The 24,619-nt window shown below is 40.8% G+C and overlaps 1 protein-coding gene across 7 annotated transcripts; it reads left to right on the plus strand.

Moving 5' to 3' along the window:
* Nucleotides 1-5,283: 5,283 nt before the first annotated feature.
* Nucleotides 5,284-23,510, plus strand: cnpy1 (canopy FGF signaling regulator 1). 7 transcript variants are annotated; one of them, XM_031290943.2, is made up of 6 exons: nt 5,284-5,397; nt 6,533-6,635; nt 8,344-8,459; nt 19,456-19,668; nt 21,690-21,786; nt 23,322-23,510. In XM_031290943.2, the coding sequence occupies exons 2-6, from the start codon at nt 6,542-6,544 to the stop codon at nt 23,360-23,362; spliced, it is 561 nt and encodes a 186-aa protein (XP_031146803.1). In that variant the 5' UTR covers nt 5,284-5,397; nt 6,533-6,541; the 3' UTR covers nt 23,363-23,510. The 7 variants fall into 7 exon arrangements, with proteins under 7 accessions (XP_031146803.1, XP_031146806.1, XP_031146802.1 ...); XM_031290946.2 differs by having other exon boundaries at nt 5,294-5,397; nt 6,541-6,635; XM_031290942.2 differs by having other exon boundaries at nt 5,339-5,605.
* The last annotated feature ends 1,109 nt before the right edge of the window (nt 23,511-24,619 follow it).

Consider the following 24,619-nt stretch of genomic DNA (forward strand, 5'->3'; position numbering starts at 1 on the left):
AAGTGTAGTCCGGACTTTAACCTGCACAAGTTATGGTCAGTTGTTGTTGTGGAGCTATCTGGACTTCCCCCTTTCCTCTCTATAGATAAGAGTCACATTTACTATGACCGGTGCTGTCGTTCTTCTTGAGAGGACACTATAAGGGATAGTAATGAGAGGATAGTATTGTTACACTGAAAGCTGTAGTAATTTAAAGTGAATTAGCTCTTTTGTCCTATTTATGTCTAACTATATAATTCGTACACAGTACTGTTCAACTTCTATCTGTGGACATGTTGCTACGCTGTTTGTATGCACAGAAAACAGAGTAATGTGTTGTTATCAACTGGTGTTGCTAACAATGGCTAACTGTGAAATAACGTTTATTCCAACTTGTTTTACTGCAACGCGGTCAACTCGGGTGTAGTCTCGCATTGCCAGACCTTCCTCCACAGCGCTGTAGAGGAGGGTCTGGCTAGTCCACACAGCATTCTGGGATGGGAGAAAAACGTGCTCTGGTTTACTGCCATTTCTTTAAACCAATCACAATCGTATTGGGCGGCACTAAGTGCCAGACACAATGACGGCACCCCTGCAAAATAGCCTCGGGAAGAAACTTGTTTTGGTGGAATGTGTGTACGTTCAAAAGTTGTTTTAGTCGTGCAACAGAAAACTCAGATTGGACAGATAGTCTAGCTAGCTGTCTGGATTTACCCTGCAGAGATCTGAGGAGCAGTTAACCATAGTCCTCAGAAATCCACCGGAGTTTAGAATGTCAACACAAAGAGAGCGGAAGTGAGGGCCATCCGGAGGAATTTCCGGCGGACCTGAACAATCCTGGAAGTGGAACGTCGTTGATATAGACTAACTGGGGTGTGACGTCATTCCCAGCTCCGGCTTCCGACTTCCGAGGTAAAAGGAACGCTTTCTAAGTCACACAGAACAACTATGACTTGTTTACCCAGACACCCCTGCTGCATATCCGATACAGTGCGTCTTCTTCATTACAGCATTACAACACCATGTTAAAACCAGACGATCGAATATTCGACAATACTGCGCCGCGTCTATTAGTAGTTTTGATGGTCGAAATATTCAAATAGTCGACTATTCTGTGAAACGCCTGGTCCAGACCAGGCAAAGCTGGACTACACTGACCATGGTCCACTGGCTTTGTGCACTCAATGTATGGAACTGATCTCAGCGTACATTTCAGAGTATGCATGTGTGTATCTATCTATCTATCTATCTATCTATCTATCTATCTATCTATCTATCTATCTATCCATCCATCCATCCATCCTGTGGCATTTGTGTTTATTCAAAGAGAAAACATAGCCAGAGGGCAGTGGAGGAACTGAGACTGAACTGAAGTTGTCAGTACAAACTTAGTTATGCAGCCAAACACACTCCCAGCAGGAGATAATGAAGCCAGTCACATCCAAAGCTCCTGCCTCCCCTCACCTCTCTTATCTGCCTCCCTCCCCCTCTGGGACGAGGGCATTCAAACTGATCCGATAGATATGCTGAGAAGCAGACTCACTCTAAATGTATTGACGTACTCATTGATTTAAGTGTCACCAGGGCACAGCTGCTTTTGTGTTTTTGTTGTTTTGTTTTTTTTTCCGTGTCGGTGTGTCTTCTTCGGGTTTTGAAGAATTCAAACATTTTACATGACCAAGGCCAGTGTGACTGAATTATTTCTCACAATTTTGTTTTACATACAGCTACATGTGGTAGAGGCTCTATACTACATTTATGCTATAACTTAGCTGTGGAATTGGAATCAAGTCTTTTTAAGAATTTCAGGAGAACATCCAACCCAAAGTAAGAATAAAAAGTGTAATTTATCTATTTGGAAGATAGCTATATAGCTAAAAATCCAGGATATCCAGGAGGTTAAACCTTACACCCCAGCCTGTCCACTCTGCGCTGCATCGGCCAATCTGCTTGCTGCTCCCTCACTGTCCTCGAGGGACACCAAATCACTCAACGAAATCCTGACCTGTTTGCTGTCCTGGCTCCTAAATGGTGGAACGAGCTCCCTATTGACATCAGGACAGCTAAAAGTGTACACATCTTCCGCCGCAGGCGAAAAGCACATCTCTTCCGACTGCACCTTGGATAAGATGATGATGGTTATGAAATTAAAATTGAAAAAAAATATTGCACTTACATGTTGCACTTGCAGATGGGAATGTCGTTTGTTTTGCATGTTAAGTCATGAAATGATAAATTGATATTTTGACCTGATGATAGCTCTAAATGAAAAGTCAGAGGATCCCTAAAGTAATTCAAATCCTGAGGGGAACATGTATGGAGGTACAAAATGTTGTGATAATCTATCTAATAGATGTTGTGATATGTCACTGCATGAGTGAAAACTTTCACCTGCTTGTGGCGTTTGAGGAAAAGTTAGGGGATCCTCAAAAATCACTAGGAATCATCGTCTGGGCACCATGAATATCTGAACCACATTTCATGACCCTGACAAAAACTACTACACAAGGAAAACAATTCCATTGAAAACCAGTGAGTTATGAAGTGTACAGTATCAGCGCGATGTTTCCTGTTTTTGTTCAAAACAGTCACATAATTCTTGTTTGCCCATTTGTCAGTATCACACGTGTGATATATGTTCACCTTCACTTTGATCTTGCTCTTGTAAAGAGCAACATAAGCTTTTGCCTATACTGCAAACACACACACACACTCACACACACACACACACACACACACACACACACACACAAACTACACATATATATACAGTATACAACGTATATTGCTTGTACGGTCAGCAGTGCTGACAGCTCATGATGATGTGGGAAAGTTCAAGTAACCTCTTAGTTTGGTCTGGATGTCTAGTTAAAGGTCAGCATGCGGCTCTTCATCTGACACACTCCTGCTGATCAGTAGGCCTTCAAACACCAGTATATACTCACTTTCTAGTAGATTGTTGCTCAGTTGAGATAACAGACACTAATATCATCATTGCGTTTCCCCTGAATTGGTGGCTCTGATCCTCTCTAAAACTTAAGCATAGTGCGGGGTAGGGATGTCCCGATCAGGTTTTTTTGCCCTTGAGTCCGAGTCATTTGATTTTGAGTATCTACCGATACCGAGTCCCGATCCGATACTTCTATAATAATTCAACTTAATAATAACTCCAGAACGCAGATATACTCGCGCTTTCCGCTTCAAGCTGCTTCCGTGTTCTACTTTGCCGGCATTTAACCAATAGCGTCTCTGCAACAAAGTGATGTCATGCCGCACGCGTTGCTGTTTCTGTGTGGAGTCAAAAGGGTCTAACTCTGTGCCACCGCATAACTATAGATGTGTTAAAAAATAATGAGAATATATATACATATATATCCGAGTCCTGATCGGGAGGTAACGTCCGATTCCGATCGAGTCTGAAACCACATGATCGGGCCCGATTTCCGATCACGTGATCGGATCTGGACATCTCTAGTGCGGGGGCATGGCGGCGCGACCGGGGGAGGGGTTGGGTACTGGGGGGTACTGGGGGGTACTGTTAAGTGTACTGCAAGACCCGCTGTGTTTTAATGTGCTGGGTAATGGAGTGGAGGTTGTCGATATGACTAGGTAAGAAGCATGTAAATTGTTGCGCCCAACACTGTTGAAATGTACAGCTATATTTCGATTTCTTTGCGGGAACACCGCCTTCACCTGCCATTTTTATCAGCTTGCTTTCGGGTCTGAACTTTCCGCGAAGCTTGCGCAACTGGGTTATAGGTTGCCAGGTTGAGGTGACAAACGGTTTGAACATTGTATATGGTGTGTGGATTGTGTGAATAGGATGCGTTTCATACAAGATCTGGCAACTGGTCAACATTAGACAAACATATTGGTCCGATTATTTATAAAGGAGTTTGGGCCATGCAAATTACGGGAGTTTCCCGGGAGAAATAACAAACCGGGAGGGGTCCGGGAGATAGGTCTAAAAAACGGGAGAAACCCGGGAAAACGGGAGTGTTGGACGGTATGATCTTCAATTTGATGAATAGTAGAACAAACTCAATGAGCCTCAGTTGTCCTTACTCGGATATATGTAGGCAACAACAAACCTAATGTCAGAGAAGAACTTGGTAAAGCATGTATGCATGGACACAGACATACACATTGTCAATGTTTTTGTCTTAAACTTTGACCCTTTCACTGTTTTTTTTTTTTTTTTTTAAGTTAATTGGAACATTTTGGTCGCCTGAAAATGTCTTCTTTAGCGTTCTGCCAACCAAGCTAGCTAGCGCTAGCGTTAGCTGGTAACTTAAGGAAAAGTCTGCCGATTGTCTGCAGATGAATGGCGGCAGTACCCGGAGGCCATGTTTACCTACTGGTAAACCTCCACTGGATGACACGCTTCAGAAGGGTTGAAAATCGGCCAACTTCCCTCTTTAGCATTTAGCTTAGCGCAGCGCCATTGCAACACAGGCTTGGCTGCGTCATACTCTCCAGCTCCACCCTCTCGCCTGAAAATTGTCACGTCCAGTTTTAAAAAACCAAGATGGCGACGGCCAAAAGTCCAAACTTCACTGATACGCTAGTTTTTACAGTCTATGCCTAAAAGTCAAAAGCACACTTATTCTGAAAAAGAGTAATTTTCAACAACTCTGCTAAATGTTGTTTAGCCTACCTCACAACAGTCTACCCTGACTAATTTTACCCAGCTTGGATTTGTATGGCTTTTTGTTATACCAGACACTTCTTTTCACACCACTGCGTGTCATGCTGTACAGAGGACATTTTCATCTACCTGTGCAATGAAGACCTTGATGTTATAGATTACATTCAATTAGTAGCAATGAAACCAGGTCAGATCTCCCTGTGAAGACGCCATCTGGCTCCCTGTCACTGACACACACACACACACACACACACACACACACACACACACACACACACACACACACACACACACACACACACGTGTGTAGAGGTGAGATTTTATATTTGGAAGTAGTTCTTAGGATCCTACAGTTTACAGCGATCACAAGCAGCCTACTTTATTTCAGCATAAAATTAATTTAGCCTTTGTGTAGATTTTTATAAACATACCAATACATAACACAGAAACATTTCATGAGTTAGCTACACATGTATAAGTCTGTTTTTTATAAAAGCCTATATCTGCATATTGTACCTGATCATATCAAGGAGAGGGTTGTTGTTTTGGGCATGGTCAATAAATAACATTGCATGTATTGCATTGTATGATGATAGTGATCTATTTTCTTGTATTTGTCGTAAGCAGACATTTATTCTGATTTCCTTAATCAACAAAGGCGTCCGGGAACACACCGTATTTGTTTGATTGGTCCGTGCTCTTTGAGATGGAACATGATTGGTTGACCAGGCAGGAGCTTGACTGAACGTGGCTACACCACAGCTGGGCACGTAAGTCTGTTCCCCCCGTCGAATAATGTTTCCCTACTGTTAAAATGATGTTTCTCGTAGCGCCCTCCTCCGTGGTTAGGGTTAGGGATATGGCTTGATTCAGATTTAGGTCGGGGGATACACATATAGACGGGGAAATAGTCTTCGACACAACGGTTCACTGTCAACTGCGCCAAGTCAGAAGGAACTAGGCAGAGTGAGAGGAGAAGTAAGTTTGACTGTGCCTTCAAAATTAAAGCAGAAATCGTCTTGTGTGGAGTAAAGTTGTATGACAAAGTAGTGGAGGATGCACATTTTGGGAAAACAATTGCTACTCCACATGTTACTGCCCATGTATTACTCACATATTGCAAATTGTTAAACAATAGATTTTACTTTGAAAGTTACGACCGGAAACTTGTAATGAGTATAATGAAACCTGTCAGTTGGTGATAGATCGATAACTTGTGCTAAGATATATAAGTACGTACAGAAAAAGTAGTTAATGACAGCTCATCATTGTATCCATAACACCGCTGTCATTTGAGTCCGAACGACTTTACGTCCGCTGCCAGCTCAGTGTAGCTTGCTCTCCTCGCCAGGTAAGACAAGCTACCTGCTAGCGCCGATATGTTCAGTACGGGCTACCAAACCCCGCAGCGAAATCTAGCAATTTAATTTGGTCTTGCGGACTGACCAACAATCGTCGCAGCAAAAACGCAATGAAATATATTTTATGATTCGACTTGAGTCAGCCTACAATTCGGGATGCTCCCAATACATCAAGCAGCACAGGTTAAAATACAGTTGAATCTGTTTACTGTTTGGTTCACCTGTTATTCCCACCTTAACCGAAGTAGAGTCACACATTATTACTGCAGAAGGTAACGTTACGGAATACACCAGCCCAGCACTGAGAGGCTCAGGAGGAGCTTCTACCCTCATCATGATACAAATCACTTGAAAATTGATAAATGCTAATGAATTACTAATATAATATTTAACTTGAATGAAAAAAGGCTAATGTTTTTTTTTCTTCCATTTTGCTAATTTAAATCCCTTAGCACTGTATATAGTGATGAATTAGACTTAACTGAGAATGTGCTACTGTCTAATTAGATTATCAGTATAACTGTCTGTCTGTCTGTCTTGTTAGGTTATCAATATGGCCTCATGGATTATTCAGATGACTGTGATGGTGCTATCTGTCTTCATCAGCAGCGGCCAGGGAAAGAGAGACAAGGTGCTCTACTGCTCTGGTAAGTCACCATGTGTTCTAACTGAATGGTTGTATTTGATGAAGTAGAGTCTGCTGTTCAACATTTGAATTGCGATCCCTTGTGCAGGAGAGTAACACAAGTATGCTGTGCGACCATGTAACTCTATGCACAAGTTATAATAATATAATACGTTTTTTTTCTGTCAATTTATTGAACATGTTAAAAATACAAATACAAACACAAAGTAAAACATATAATCAAAAAGAAAACTAAATGAGATAATTAGGAACATAAGCAACAAATAAGCTACTCAAATAATATTGTTCATAATAAGTTTCCTGCTTGCTATACTGTTACTTAGCACAGATAAAGGAGACAAGAACTTAGCCCAAAAGGAACTATTGGAAAGTAACAAGACTAGGTTTGGGTTATGCGATCATTTTTATATCATCCAATCGTGGTTACTCGAGATCGCCGAAACTCAGAAGTAGGAGACGGTGAGGCGAGTTGTGTCACAGCACGGCAGTGAAATGGCAGCATGGACGACTTGGTTTCAATTGTCCGACTCTCTACTTATCTTGGTCCCACTCCTTTTAATAACCACATTTGAGAGATACCTTTTCAAAAATGCTTACGTATGTGTTTATCTTGTAAAAATGAATATTGGCCTATGTCTTATTATATCATTGTTGGATGTTTTTTACTCAAATATTGATATTGATATTGGTCTTGGCCTTAAAAATCCAAAATCAGTCCAATTAACTAAACATTTTTACCCCAAGTAAGAATGATTCATAAATAAAAGTAGTGTCAATGTTTAATCATCTGTGCCCAATAAGACTGTTGACTAAAAATGAATTCATCATTTGATACTAATCATTGCTTTGATAAGTTATCAAAGCACTTTTACTAGCATTTTGTGTGCGTGATCGATATTGTCAACAACTCAGTCTCATCTATTAGACAGACATGGGATTGCAAAATTCCGGGAATTTTCAAAGTTGGAAACTTTCCATGGGAATATATGGGAATTAATGGGAATAAACAGGAATGAATGAGAATAAACTGGATATTTTTAATGTTGCTTGTTATAATACTGTTAGTCTATAACAGGGAACTTAAGTGTAGTTGAAAAACCCATCTTGCAGCATAATCTTGGTTAAAACAACCTGATTTAATGCAACTTCAGTTGAATGTCCTCCCTATATTCGTTAATGACATGCACGCAGGCAGTAATCAGCATAGGCTACTACATACTTGCCAACATTTAGTTTTTAAAATACGGGAGTTTTTTTTCTTTGTTATTTATATTGTTTATATTTATGTTTGTATAAGATGGAGTTTGTATGAATTGCCCAACATTTCCAGGTAATTCTCGTAAATTCCCATTAATTCCCATAATTTCCATTAATTCCCATGAAAGTTTCCAAATTGGAATGTTTCCAAAATTCCCCAGCTTAACTTTCCATGGAAAGTTTCCGGAAATTTACCGGACAATTTCCGCCCCTTTGCAACCCTAGACAGACACCTGTTGCCTTTCATTAGACATCTGTAGCTTAAACACCAAGAGAGTTAGTCGTTCTAGTTTATTATGAGTGACATACTCACTGTTGGACATGTAGTACTGTTTAGTTACCAAGAAAGAACCTTTTTTTTACCTTTCCATTTAATGTATTGACTAAATTCCTGACGATGAGATGCAACTTGTCTTCTTGCCGTCACTGAGGTTTTTACCTGTGTTTCCCAGCATGCAAGGCAATTGTGGATGAACTGAACTACTCAATCAGTCAGGTGGACCCAAAGAAAACCATCAACGTCGGCGGCTTTAGACTCAACCCCGATGGAACCATGAAAGACAAAAAGGTACGGGACACAGATGTGTATGTAAAGATTCCCTCACCTTACTACTAGGGTTACACGATAGTGACAAAAAACTGATTATGAATATTGCGAACATATGTAAAATTACAAAAGTTATGGGAAAACGCATCAAAATAGATTCATAACAAATACAGCACAGGGTGTATTTCAACTGACTGTCATATTGGACTGGTACAACATGAATAAATAAATAAGGACCATGTCTACAGAACAGGACATGTTTGACTGGTTGGACAGTATACTACAACATAATAAATAAAGAGAACAGGACACAACTTTTCTTTCTCTTCTCTGATTTGTTCCGTCTTGTTGTCTCTATCTGTTTCTTCACTTCCACTGTCACTCTGTCGAAATATGCCCACACTTGGTACGCTCCATAGGGTTTGTCACGTAGTGGACCTGTGTGCTGACGTGCACTAACATGTGCAAGTGGCACGGTAACTGGCCGATGAAACATGATCATCATAGCGTTTCAAGCGGGTCCAAAATCAAACACAACTAAGCCACACAGCCAACGGACGGGACGCAGCGCTCCACAAAATAAACAAAATATTGCATACTTATCGCCTACACTTTTCGATATAATATTGCGAACATGATATCACGACAACGATATTGAGTCGATATGTCATGCACCCTTAGTTGTAAGTAGTATGCAGGGTTTTTCCCGACTCAGGATGGGCCTGTGGGGGGGGACTACGCACGGCAGTAAGCATGATCGCTCTGCGTACAGAAAAGGCAAAGAGTCTGTGTTACCTTATTTGACAGAAATCTACATGCATTTGCCTGTTACTTCTGAAAATGTAATAAACAAAAATATATATTATGCTTGAGTAAGTGAAATGTTATTTATGCTTGAGTAAATGAAATTTTATTTATAAATTGTTTCTCTTAATTTCTATTATTTTGGTGCTGGTGATTTTCCTTTGGTGCTGGCTAAAACCTCTTTGGGGTGGGGGGGCGCCACAAATTCCTCTATGCAGGAAAAAGCCTGTTATGTAGTGGTTTAAGTATATGCTGACACATCAGCTTCAGACTAGAGATGCAGACTGTTTCCCATGTTATTGCGTGTCATTCTTGCATTATATGAATATGTTTCAGTTAAAAGTACGCTGGTAATTTAATAGATCCCAGTCATAGGTTTTTTTCAGTTCATATGCACACACTGGGCAGGCCTCATTCAAAATCAAGCAACGCTTAAACATTTTACTGTAATCAGTGATGTGGAGGTATCGCTGCAGTCCTTTACTCCTCAGAGTGGATTGATCTTGTGTGTGTGTGTGTGTGTGTGAGAGAGAGATGCTGTGTGAACACAGTGAGACTATGGATTCAGGTTATTGTTCCTGGTCTAATGAGGTCACATCCCACTGGAACCTGGATATCCTCTATTGCCCAGGGACCAGGCTATCATAAGGTGTCCAGCTCTGCTATTGATTTCCTGGCCTTTTAAGTACTGACACTTGCACACAGTAAGTCAAGATGGCTGGACGAAAGGGCTAAAATATCTTTATTTTAAACGTGCCGCTAGGGGACTCTCAATAAAAAAAATTAAAAAAAACGATTCTGCTCTGTTAGCATTGAGAACTTTGTAAGTGTACAGACCGTTTATTAAAAAGATAGTTTAGAAAGACAGTACCGTTCACGTATACAGGCAGGCGCCATTTTGGGAAAACAGTCCCGACCTGTCGAACGACGAACGCTGTGCAATGTATTTTAATCAACAGATATAATTCATGCATTTCCATGTAATTACATTTCACAAACGTAATTCCTATCGACCCACTGGGAAACCACGGACCATGGGAGATTTCAAGTGACCGTTCAGCTCTAGTTGAACGGCGTTCGTCGTTCGACTGGTCGGGACTGTTTTCCCAAGATGGCGCCCGCATGTATACGTGAACGGTACTGTCTTTCTAAACTATCTTTTTAATAAACTGTCTGTACGCTTACAACGTTCTCAATGCTTCGGTTTACATGTAGGGACCCTCATTATGCTACCGTGGAATGTGGTGCTATTTTGAGCCTTGTTAGTGGTATAGAAATAAAGATTTCATTTTACTTTCCTCGTGCCCCGACAACTAGCGTTATGAGGTAATTAGCAGTTTGCGATAAAACCGGTCACATTCGATTAGCATGAAAACATATCCCAGAGAACGGTCGACTCGGTACACATATGTAATTAACCCCTAGGTTCATTTTGTGCCGGATTTGTCCTTTAACGGTCAAACAACTCTGTTCCCCCAATCCGTGTATGTACCTTTTTAAACAGAACAGTGAGGCGTATAACGGTGCAACATTTCCGCCTTGAACAAGCTGTGAGAAAGGGAGGGGCTAATGACAAAAACAAGCTGAGACTCCACACTGCATAAAGATGTGGGTTTTTTTTAAATTTTTTTTATCTCTCTATGACAAAAGTATCTGAAGCATTTGAACACCAGCCCTTATGGTGGTTAGTCCCCACGATGGATACTGCATTTATGTCATCCACATCTAAAGTGTCCTTCATGGTGCCATTAATGCTGCTATCTGTGTCATTCTTGGCTTCTCATTAGGCAGTTGTCTAAAGGTGGATTAATTTAGATATGAATGCTAATTACTCTTCTTGTGCCCCCCGTGGGTTCTACTTGGATTTCATTTAATTTGCCCCCCTAGCTGTGTGTGTGTGTCTATCTGTGTGTGTGTGTGTGTGTGTCTGTGTGTGTCTGTGTGTGTGTGTGTGTGTCATTTTACAGCAAATGATTCCAGTAAACGCACACAGGCAAAGGTTATGCTAACATGCTCACTGAATTGATGCTTATGTCATGTATTTACAAGAATATTTTGAAACTGCTCTGCTGATCTGCTAAGGCAAACCCACCTCCCACTCGTCCTTTTTAAATTAATAGTATGACGTTCAGGCTGTAAACGTGTTTAATCGTGCTGTATAGTTTAGCATTTTTACATGGTTGTCTATGGGGATTGACTCCCTTTTCGAGCCAGCCTCACGTGGCACCTTCTTGTTGGCTTCATTATTTTCAGCACCAAGGTTGTGGCTTGGTCAGTACACAGCTCATGGCAATGTACCTACCTAATTGGTCCCTCTCGTTGTCTCCTAACCCTAACCCTTTCTGGAGCTGTGATTTAACACTGTCTCAGACTTGACTTGAGACTTATCCTCAAAGGACTTCAGACTCGGACTTGAGATGCTGGACTCGTGAACAATCTTTATTGTTAGGAAACGTCTGATGAGCTAAAGCCTTGACTTAAAAACTTCATACAGTACAACGAGGCCCAAACAAGACCTATTTGGAGGTTAACTCCGACTGTCGTTCTCTAGATGTTGTGAAAAGATGAATTAACGTTTTTATATATAGCTATACAGTGTTCTAAGCAGTCAGCAGGTAATACAACACTCATTATAACCATGACAGACTTGAGACCTGACTTGGACTCTAGCTCAACGACTTGTGAGCATCTCTGTTATACTGAACTAAACCAAACTTGGCAACTGAACCCTTGCTCCATGATTTATTTATTTACTTATTCTACATTTTTGGTCTTAAAAATGTCTTCTCGGACTTTCTCATGGACAGACGCCCTGGTTTATATATCTAACAGTGGAGGATTCTTCTTTGTATGCATTACTACAACCCAGATCAGCTTTTCTGGTGAAAAGAGTTTGGGTTGTCATGCTGTAGTCACCAGGCCCAGGATAGTGTGGTTCCTCCAGAGATGAGCTCCTCCTCTGCCCTTAGCTGACACGAACCTCCACCTGTTGCATTGTTTGGTCAATCAAATGTTACTGAGCCACAGAAGAAGCCAAACCTTGATCCCATGCCCTCCCGGCTCCCTCCTTTTCAGCAGCTTTTGACCTAGTGTGAATCGGAGAGGGAGGGATGTCACAGCTTAGATGCCATCAGTGAGGAGGATTTGCAGGTTTTAAGTCTCTGCTCTTTGGCCTCCTCACAGTAGGACTTCCTGGGGGCATGGGGCTGCTCTGTGGCACAAAAGTTAAACCTGCCTGCCGCAACAATGCCACATTTAGGGCCTCCAAAGACATTGAACTTAGTTGGAGCGGTGAGCTGATCTCATAGTGACCGGTGGGAAGTCATGCATTGAGAATGAGAGGATGCACAATGACACAGTGACACATAATATCATGGCACAGAAATGTGACTGAGTGAGGTGACATGCAGTTTAACTGATTTTTTTTTTCTTCTTTTTTTAATCCAGAGAGGTTTTGCATTTTCTCTCTGCTGGGTTAGAGAGAGAGAGAGAGACACACACACACACACACACACACACACACACACACAGAGAGACAGAGAGAGATGACATGCAACAGGCCCCTGCATCAAACATTCAGCTACCAGCATGCCCCATTTCCATTTCCTGTTTGTTAAATCCATGAACAGAAATGTATAAAAGAAGGTTTGTGGTTTTAAGGGCATTTATGTCCTGGAACTGTTTCTCTGTGGGGATTCTGTAAGGGATCATGTCAATGGGCCTCATTCACCAAACCTTCTTCAGAACAAATGTGTTCTTAAACCCCACTTACGCAGTTTTCACGAAGATTCTGGCATTCACCAATGTTTTCTTATTTGGGATTTGTTCTTAGGTAGGAACAGAATCTACGCACACTCAAGAGCACTCTTACGCACAATTGAGCGCTGACATGTTTGCGCAAAGTAAGTAGTTATATCGGTTTTGTCCGTTCTAATTTAAAATGTAACATTTCTCTCCATTTTGTAACTAATTATTTTCATTATTTTACACATAATTATACGTTTGTTTGTTTTAAGAAATACACACTACTGCTCATTTGTAAAGCATTTTGAATTGCCATTGTGTATGAACTGTGCTAGGCCTATACAAATAAACTTGCTTTGCCTTCAATTCACATCAATTATGTTAACGGGGAACCCTGCCATCCAATAATAAGTGATCACGCTATTTATACCCCAATAGTATCTTCTTTCTGAAATAAAAAAAATTGCCTCAGATTTCAGATCAAACCATTTCTTTTCTACTTCATCGGTTCTGCGCCCTTCTCCGCAAACAGCGTTCACTGCATGAGTAACTGCATTCCATGCATCAGTTTTATTTGCATCTTAGTATGCACTGCTGACTCTACTAAATATGATGTCTCGTATTTCGCTAACTTCTTGCAGCAGTACTTCCACTTCAGAATTACTAAAGTTTTTCTTTCTTTTGGAGTCAAGGCCTCCACCGTCTTTGCCACGTCTGTTGGACATTTCTCTAAGGGTGCATGCGACACGGCCCTGCCATGTCATGCCCTTTTATGGGAATTAACGGGGCGTTTACCTATGCTAAATAGGAGCAACGGGCACAAGCTTTCAATTTACAAAGACATTGGGATTCATCATTCTAAGAACACACCTGTGAACAATTCTGCTGTTTAAGAACATGTCATGAATCAGACGTAGACTTTTGTTAGGGACTTTCTTAAGAACATATTTAAGAGAAAACTTAGGAAGATATTGGTGAATGAGGCCCAATGTGAACCTCTGTACACCCTCCAAAGTGAAAACACTAGGGTTGTGTATCGTTTGGGTTGTTTCCCATTACCAGTGATAAAACGATACTTTTAAAACGGTGCCGGTGCCTGAACCGATACTTAAGTAAGAAAAGAAAAGCGCAAATTAATATTCAGTGACATTAAAGAACGGCTTGTTTATTGCTAAGGCCATATGGTCAAATTTAAACAATTTATTTAAAATGTATTAACAATAACTTATAACAGTAACTTATTTCATCAGTCACTTGCTGTTGAACCACTAGATGGCAGAAGGTTATTTTACAATAACTTTGAATGTACCACGAGCTTACAAGTTGCAGTTTAACGCACCATTGCCGGTGTTGTTTCTCCGACAACTCCCACAGCATCAGTGGCCATGGTGCAGCTAGTCTCCTCTGTGTCTTTAGCTGTAGACTGTTGTAGTCCTGGTGTTGGAATCCTTTCCAGTGAAATACAGCCACAATGTTGGACCGTTTAGCTTTCAGCATTTAAACCGTTTTTAAGCCAGCAATTAGCTAACACTAGGCTAATTTTACCTCCTGCCAAGTGAAATGTTAAGTAGCGTCACGTGTAGTGATGCTTCTGTTGCCTCTAACGTCCACCGGAGTGCAGAGCAGGCATTTAAATGGCACTGCAATTTGAGTTGTCATTCGGTCCGGTAGATACCGGTCATTTGGAACTGGTGTCATATTGGCACCGAGTTTCGGTATTGAACCCTAACCAACAATCAACCAATGTGTGGTTTGAGGGGGAGTTACAAGCTGTAACTATTTCTTGACGAGCAAACCGTGTATCCATTCACCCATTACACTGTAGTCTCCAGCTATAGTGTGGGGAGCCAGATACGGTTGGTGGGTACAGGTTTTGGTTTTGATCTCTGCACAGGCACGACGGTACCAACCTGGCAACCTCACTGTGATGACAACACGTCAGGAAGCGGCACACAGGCAATGGAGGTGGTCCAGAAATAGTTCCAGCAAAACAAAAAAAAAAGTTACAAGATACAACACGTTAGCTTTAGAGGTCTTTCTAGGTGTATTTTTTAACTTGGGAGGGTGAACAGAGCATCACACTGTGCCTCAAGATCCCAACGACCAGCAACGACGACATGATCTATCACTGACTTCCCACTGAGAAATAGTACCAGCGTGTAACTACTCCTAAAACAACAATTTTAATTTCCTTTTGACAGAGCCAGGCTAGCATTATCTCCCTGCTTCAAGTCTTCATGCTAATCCAAGCTAACCCTGCCCTGACTCTGAATTGAGGTTGCGGCTAGAAGGGATACAGCTACGGCGACGACAGTTACGTTTAGGCACCAAAACGACGAGTTAAATTTAGGAAACTGAATGATTGAACACGTTTCCTCGGTGAAAGTATTAAAATTATATTAGATTAGATTTTGCGAGATTTTTTCGTAATTTTGCGTAACTTGTAGCTGTATCCCTTCTAGCAACAACCCTGAATTGATATTTATATGCTCATCAAACTAAACCAGCTAAGCTTATTTCCCCAAAATGTTGCCCTATTGCTTTTAAGCACTGTGCCAGGCGTCACCTGTTCTCCATCCTCCATCTTTCAAATCTGCAAACATGAACCAGCTCTAGGCTATGGTTTAATGCTATTCTGAGGACGCATATCATTTACAGTCAGAATTGCCAGCTAATTACAAATCGCTTCAATATTTCTCTTGTGTCATAATGAAGTGATATTATTATCATCAAACCTTTATCACGGACATTCTTATCAACTAATCCCTGCCTTAAACGGCATAATGGTTAGAAATGACATTTCAGCTTCTCCTTCCACTCGCCGCTTTGATGACAATATCATTATTATTATTAATTTATGGGTCTTCATTGGCCCATAACACCAGGACAATGAAATTGAAAGGCCCCTGTCCACAGCGGTGCAATAATGGCTCCCTATCCAATGGGAATTGAATGGAGGATAGCATCCCTGAGAAGCCTATTCTCTGGCCCAACCGGTCTCTTCCCCCCAGCGCCACCACCGCCCCCCAGCCCCATTCTTCAAACAACGCTGTGACTGACAGCTCCCTTTCACAAGACTCCGACTGGCAAGGAAGGGGTTTAATTCCAAACCATTTTGTAGCATGGCATGATAAAGACTCGGTCCCAAGCACGGGCTGAGATGGACCGACGTGGTTTTATTGTCGGGCAGGGGGAGTTGTCCTTTTTTTTTTATGGTGTTTGGATAGAATTGAGGATTCAGTTTGAGTTTAAATTTCAAACTCAGTGTTATCAAATTCATATACATGATGAGAAAAGACACCTTTGAGCAGATATGTGATGTCCCACAGTTCTTTTATAGTTTGATGATCATATGATGTCAGACAATAACAATACAACCCAAGATTTGATCTGCTTATTAAGCAAAAGGAGGACACTTAACTTTCTACGCCACTACATGTACCTGACAGCTAGTACTAGCTGTCTTCATATAAAAATGTAAACTGTAAATTATAGCGTGGTCTAGACCTACTCTATAATCTGTAAACTGTCCCGAGATAACGTTACGATTTGAAACTATAATGAAATTGAATTGAACTGAATAAAAATGATGCATTGTTATAAATGAAGAATGAACAACACTATATTAAGTATTTAAAATTAGCTTCAGCCTGACCAACTACCACATGTAAGTGATACTTACGTAATGAAGCATCAATAATAATAATAATCATATAATACATCATAATATAAATCCCTGAAATGGGTAATTTTCCATTTGAGTACTTTTTATAGTTATATGTACATATTGCTGATTAACACTAGTGTACTTTTACAGTTTATTTTTTATTTTAAATGCAGTACTTTTACACGAGTAGACATAACTACAAGACATGAAAGACCCAGTCAACAATGAAATGAGATGAAAAGAAAACATGTCACACTCACAAGAGGTCATTAGTTGTAGTTTGTTTATTTTATATATATATATATGTATATATATATATATATATGTAGTTATTTCTACTTCTTTTATATTACAAATTAAAAAAAAAATTTGATCTAGTTAAAAAATGCTATCTCTTTCATTGTATTTGCCTAATCCATAAAATCTGACGCTTTAGCTAATTTCCAAAACCTTCAGATTATTTGAGGCTGTAATCATACCCATCATCATAATATCTGATACAGCTTATGTTTATGTATATTTGAGATCTGTCCCATAATAAACATGAATAAGGAGTCAATGGGATGAACCAAACCATCTACCCAGGACTCCCAAAACTCAACAGAATAGAATTCAAATTACATTTTAATTAGTTTTAGGCCAAATGTCATGATATCAAGTACAACCTTAAATTTGAAGATACATTTTGGATTATGGAAACTCAAGTTTGACAATATAAACTTAATAATTAATAATATGAATTTAAAAAAAGTAAGTAATAATAAATAATGGCCACTAAGCCATCTCCATGACAAATGAGCAAACTCCATCTGCTGATGAAGCCCATAAAATATTAATAAAAGCTAGTAAGCAGACCTTGAGCAAAGATGATTGGGTCCTGTGTTTGTAGAGGCGAGAAGATTGGTCCAACAGAAAATTGATCAACAACAATTTTGATTTGGAGCCTAATTGTATAAAAAAAATGACAGAAACGGTCCTGGTTCCAGCCTCTCACATGGGCTGATCTGCTGGAAACTGAAAATCTTTGGTTTTGTGAATGTTGGTAGAACAATACGAGACATTTTGCACATTTGTTAGACCAAATGATTAATTAATTGATCGAGAAAGTCATGTGCACATCAGTAGACAATGAAAACAATCAGCCCCACTCACATCTGTCCCCAAACGACTAGACATTATCACTCGTTTCCCCTCACTCAGTGGATGAAATGTCGCCACTGGTGTCAAAGTCATCACAAGCAGATTTTGATTGATAGGTGAACCTCATCGTCATTGGCCTGCGTGACCTACATCCCTCGGTGCTCGCCCTCCAACCTTTGGCCCCGTGCTGTAACCCATTCTGTTGACTGGCCAACTTCCTTCCTCCTCAGCACAACAGTGTTGTCAAGCTCAAGGGATCCTGTGCTGAATGAATCAGAAGTTAAATAGGTGGGGTGGACCTGAAAGACAGAGGGATTAGTGAACGGGTTTTGACTCATTTTTTTTACTATGACGGAGCAGAGGAAGAGGCCGAAAAACTGAGAACGCAAAGGAAGGAACACAGATGGTGGAGAGGCCCTTTGTCACTTTGTGACATCTCGGAGTGTGTGTGTGTGTGTGTGTGTGTGTGTGTGTGTGTGTGTGTGTGTGTGTGTGCACGTTTGTGTCTGTGTGTGTGTGTGTGCGTGTGTGCGTGCACGTTTGTGTGTATGTATAATGTAATCAGTGGGCTTGGCCCGGAAGGGAACACAGCCAATTCTGAAAAGAGACAAAAGGGGGTCAGGGAATAATATATCTACATTGTTACAAAATCCAGTTCATCTGCAAGATGCCCTCCAACCCCTCCCCTCTTCCTCTCTTCTATCGCACCCCCCTAAACCTCCCCCTGCCCCCACACCCACCCTGCCACCTTTTGACCAAAAGAAGACAAGGAAGATTTCCTCCTTTGATCATTGGAGGGTGTAGGGGGGGATGAATGGACCAAAAAAGAGCAGCAGAAGCAGTGCAGGAGCTGAGAAAATGAGCTGTTTACCCTGCACTTGGCTTCTGTTGAGGCCTCCTGCTTCTCCCCATCTCCTCCACTGACCCCACCCTTCTCAGGAAACCAACCCCTCCCGTTGGCTTTTTCCAACCCTACTTGGAGGTGTAAAGAGCACCTCCCCCCCCCCACCCCTTTCACCCCCTTTCACCGCCCCATCCTCGCCCCCCTCATCCCCCGGGCGTCACCCCTGTCACCCAATCTCCTTCCGGGGAATGGTGTGCGCAGGGCGCTGCACCTGTCTTGACCCGTCTAGACACCACCGCCTCGCTGTTTTGTCCTCGAAAGGAGGGGGGGAGGGGGAGAAGGAAGAGAACGGTGGAGTTTGGATGGAGAGGTGGGGAGGGTATGCGCGCAGGTTAAAAGTCAGAGTTGGAGGTTGAGGTTTGTTAGTGAGGATGGAGAAAACACAGCGGAAACAAGAGGTCACCCAGCTGACCCGCGCTGAGCCCTGTGGTGGAACACAGCTGACACCGGGGCAACCCACACTCTGAGGACTGTCAACATCAGACTGGTTTATAAAGACTTTTTTGTTTTCCTCAGCATAAGCTAACCATTTTGTGCCATGGCAGTGACACAGGTGCCATTTCAGAAGTGTATTTTTTTTTTTTTTTTACTATTTTTAGGTTAGGTTTTATTTTTACGTTAGGAACATAGGAAACATTGGGAGAGTAAGAGGAATGTCACATGACCAAAGATCCAGGCCTGGACACTCACGCTACCAAACGGCTCAAAATCTGGTCTCCATGTTCCCCCCCCCCCTTGTCTCTCGGTGGTGTGGTCAGGTACCTCTCGCACGCTCCGAGACTCACCTCAGCGAGCTCCTGGAGGGGGTGTGTAACAGCATGAGTGACTACGCCCTCCACGTGGACCCCGACACCCAGCACAAACAGTACATGAGGTTTGCTCCCAGGAGTAGCGGGGCCACCGGGGACTTCCCCGACTTTAAAAATTTCCAGTTCGACGGACCTGAGGCATCCAACTCCATGAAATTCGCAGTGAGTAAAAAAAAAAAAGTGCATAATTAAACTGTGATATATAGTGTATTTGTACTAGAGCTGTAATCCATAATCATAACTGTGTTATAAGGAGGCATTGGATCAGGACAGGTTGACACCAGCTTCATCCTTCACTAAGTTTGTGCTTAAAGTTCTTGCTAGGTTCTCAGTAACTAGCTACCTTCAAACTACTCATTTACTAAATTGGGTTGATCCATTAAGATTGAAGGAATGTCTTTGTTGTGGAGACCCTGTGTGAATTGGTTGCTAGGAAACATTTATGGCACTGTCCAATCAGAAGAAATCAATGGCGTAAACAGGAAGTGCAAGGCAGTTGTAAAGCTACTGTAGCAAAACCTCCAAATATATAGTTGTTTATAGTTTTAGAAGGCCAAACTATTTAATTAACTCAACTGCCAATCCTTTTTAAATGTAGGAGTGTGTGTGTGTGTGTGTGTGTGTGTGTGTGTGTTATATAGTTCAATTTATGTCAATTACTGAACTTAATTTTAGACCTATAGAAACATTTCAAAAAAGGGGAAATAATTGTTACACATAGAAATATTAAAACAACACATATCTAAGAAATTAGAACTCTCAAAATTGAACATATACTTAAATAAAAAAAGAAATATTTTTTTTTTACTTTCAAGTCTCTGGGAGTCTTTACTGTCTAAAGTTCCATTGTCCACATTTCAGATCCCACGTATTGCAGTATAACCTCCTTTACTTTTTCACCTAAATGTGTCACATTTTAGCAAGCCGATTGGTTCAGTCGACAGTTCCACCTGCAGGTAGTGGGTTGAAAAAAGTTGACTAGTTCGTTTGGGGCAACCTGTTTGAATTTAGTGATGTGTCAGTGTCCACCTTGCAGGAGGAGTGACGTAAAGTATTGATAGTGTTATTTATGAATGGGACAAAAATGTGGATTATGTGTCCTGTTGCGATAGAACATGCTGAGGGCTTTCACTGTGATCACATGTTACGGTAACTAATCCAAAGATGTTCTCCTTCAGAATGACTCGAATACAACTTGTGTTTTTTGTGACGATTCATTCAGATATTGCTGATCATATCAAGTTAACACCAAAGAAAATCTTCATTCTGTATGTGACAGGGTCAACGTAACATCCTTTCTAGTGGAATACATACACCGTCTGTAAGGCCAGGTCCTCCTTACCTCTTTAAATTAAAACCATTTAAAAATAAAATAGATCTATAAAAACCATGTTTGGATTAGGACCGTTCAGTGAATTTGATAAAGGTTCTCCGTGCAAGAAGAAAAAGTGAAGTAGAAAGGAACAGAACCACCTCAAAGGCTTTAATATTTCCTTTTATCGTCTTAATTTGGGTTAGCGGGATGCTTAAGATTCATGTCCATATTTAGTTTGCCATACCCATACATCCTGTAGATCTGGTTATTGCAGACGGACCTGAAAACGACCAACGTTTTCAAAGCCCAAGCTAATTTAATGAGCTTGAGCTAGATTCAAAAGGGAGCTCCGTGTGCTTTGTTTTAGGATTCAGGATTGACTCAGCTTGATCCTGATCTTGCTGCTCACTTCATTTAATACATAGAAGCTAAAAAAAGTATTGCTTTTACACATTGCAGGTCAGGTGGCTGCTTTTTTTGCGCAGGTTTTTGAAAAAAATAAAAAAAATCCAAATTCTTTCCAGGACTACCTGCTTAAAATCAATGAAATAATAATGGAGTCCGGACTCCTAATCAGCTTGAAGTAAATACCAAGCTCCCAGTGAATCCGAGGAGTTGTGCTTTAGCGGCGCGACCGTGGAGTTGTCAAAATGGCTGAACAGTTTGGCAAACAGAAGGGAAAACATGGCCACCGCCCTGCAACCGGCGTGACCGCCATTGTGCGAATAAGACACTGTGTGTGTGTGTGTGTGTGTGTGTGTGTGTGTGTGTGTGTGTGTGTGTGTGTGTTGTGTTGTGTATGCATGGCCGAGCCGCCTCAGCTCTGTTTCCCCCAGGCCAAGTCTTTTTCTCGTGTTTTTCCTCTCAGTGTGAAGCCGTGGTGGAGGAGCTGGAGGATGATATCATCTCTCTGTTCAGCCAGGACGTCGAGCACGTGCACGAGGAGTTATGCAACAGAGTCTCAGGTACCACCGCTTCTCCACACAGATATGATGCAGCTCTTTGGTTTTTACGTTCATCCCCCCCCCCTCCCCTCACACAGGATATCTGTGTCACGCCTCACATCCACTGGAATCACTTTGTCTTTCTTTCTCGAGTCATTTTTTTGGAAAGTGACCCCACGTGCTTTGTTGTAGAAAAAAAACACCATTTGAAATCCGTTTTGCTCGTTTCTGCGTTTCCCTTTGCTACGACATATGAAGATGACTTTCCCATCTGCAGTCCATTTAACCCTGGTGATGTCCTCAGGTCAAATTTGACCCGTTTTTTTAAAATGTCTTTATCTGAAATATGGGTTTCTTTATAACCAAATAACCCCCAAAATAACATCCCTACAACGCGCTTCGCAAGTCAAAGTACTGATCACTACTTTCATTGGATTTTGAGTTTTGTTTCATTCAATTTTACAGCATTTGAAAAAAAAACTGAAATGGTTTCTAAACAGTATCCTGACTAAACTTTGACATACGCAAGTCTGTGATTATCCAGCAGCATGCAGTACGCTCCTCTAATATTAGTCAAATTAATTAATAATTTCTGCTTTTTTTTTTTTCTTTTTTTTTTTTTACAAAAAAATAGGTATAATTTCCTATATGAGGTTAATTGATCATGAATTCCAAAGAAAAGTGTGAAAGTATTGATAATAAGTTGGTGTTAGTGGCACATATACTGGTGGTAGTGAAAAAAAGCGCGAATAGTCGAAAAAAGCGACAAAAATGTTGAAAAAAGTTCCCCAAAAAAATGGACAAAAATGCCGGAAAAAGTGTCAAAAATCATCGAAAAAAGCTTCCGAAAAGTGTTAATTTTCTATTTGGACCCTAGAGGACAACAAGTGCATGGTCAGCGGGAAGACAACACGAGGGTTCATCATCTTATATTGCTTATAGCTTCCGCAGCCTTATCGTCGCTGCCGGGCAGAAACCTTGTATCTCCATATGTCGTCACTTAAATATATATATATATATATATATATATATTTTTTTTTTTTTCATAAATCAATGCTATTGGTCACCCTTTACGTCTGTCTGTGTTTGTTTTTTTACAAATGTTTAAACAGTGACGAGGTGATATTTGTGTGAGGAAAAATAGCTCAATTCAAATGTTTTTGTTCAAATTATTCATTTTCGGTTTTGGAGATACAAGGTTTTTGCCCGACAGCGGCGGTTATGTAACAGCAGAGATGACAGAGAGGCCATTTGTGAGAATCTGAATCAGCTGAAAGTCAAAAGGTTTTATTTTCAAAGAAAGACATAATTATCCCGAGACATTTCTGTAGCATAGAAACAAACTCAAACTGTCCACTTTTCTAGAATCGTCTCGATGACCTCCAGCTGATTAAATCTTAGTTTTTTTGTGTCATAAATCAACATAACACAACGTAGCAACATAATACAAGATTTTCATTCATCTACTAATTATTGTTCACAAGTCATTAACTGCCATCTCTCTCGCTCATGTTCTTTTTTTTTTTTTTTTTTTGTCTTTCTGTTTTGGATTTCAGACTACTGTGAAGGCAGCAGTCACACAAACGAGGAGTTATAGTGTTTTAGATTTTCGGTGGACGAAGGCGGGAGCAGCTCTGTTGCAGAGATTACAGAAGAGAGGCCTGCAACAAAAACAGTTTTTGACAAATAATTGACAATCTTTTTTTTTTTCAAAAAAAATAAATAAAAGAACTAATCTTGAGAAACCATTGTGTGCGCACTGGTTTTTGTCTGAGGCTTGAAATCGATGCTCCTGCACGCCGCGCGCTGACGTCAGACCAGAGGATTGTGTTGTCAGCTGCTGCTTCTTATTGGGTTTTCTGAACAGGGACTGCTTCTTCTCGGGCTGTCTAACCAGAAGCAGAGCTGCAAACCGGGCACATTCATCAAACAATGGCTGTGTTTGGGCTATGTTTGCATGCAGGGGGGAATTGAAAGCTTTGAGCTGCAAGAAAAAATAGAAATTAGAGATAGCATTCTACATAGTGCTGCAACAATTAGCCAATGAATCCATTTCTCAAGCTAAAATGTCTTAACGTGGTTCCAGCTAGGGCTGCACGATATGAGGGAAATATATGGTAACATTGTTGAATATCGCGGTAACAATATTACTTGCGATAAATAAACAGATATTAAAGTGTTCTCAGTTCTGCTGCTTTTAGTATTCGGCTAAAATAAAACAAATTGCTTTTTGAATTTCAAACAAATGAAAGGAAAGCATTTCCAACATTCTTTAATTAAACAAACAAACTGAACATTAATTTGAATATAAAAGGCACCACTAAAAAAAAAGAATGACAGTTACTTTTTAAATTGCCGTTTTCTTTAAACCAACACAAAATAAATCTCTTTCATGATATGTCGCAGCCTATCGCGATATGTCGCAGCCTTTCATGATATGTCGCAGCCTTTCAGGATATGTCGCAGCCTTTCATGATATGTCGCAGCCTTTCATGATATGTCGCAGCCTTTCAGGATATGTCGCAGCCTTTCAGGATATGTCGCAGCCTTTCAGGATATGTCGCAGCCTTTCATGATATGTCGCAGCCTTTCATGATATGTCGCAGCCTTTCATGATATGTCGCAGCCTTTCAGGATATGTCGCAGCCTTTCATGATATGTCACAGCCTTTCGCGATATGTCGCAGCCTTTCGCGATAAGTTTATTGCGGCAGTTGATATCGCGATGACTATAAAAAAAATATATATATATTGTGCAGCCCTAGTTCCAGCTTCTCTAAAGGTTCTGCTTGTCTCTGTTTTAAATCACAGTTGGACAAGACGAGACATTTGTGACCCAGCCCTTCTCACTATTT

The sequence above is a fragment of the Sander lucioperca genome, chromosome 9 (assembly GCF_008315115.2).
Source record: "Sander lucioperca isolate FBNREF2018 chromosome 9, SLUC_FBN_1.2, whole genome shotgun sequence".
In the NCBI taxonomy this organism is placed as follows: domain Eukaryota; kingdom Metazoa; phylum Chordata; class Actinopteri; order Perciformes; family Percidae; genus Sander; species Sander lucioperca.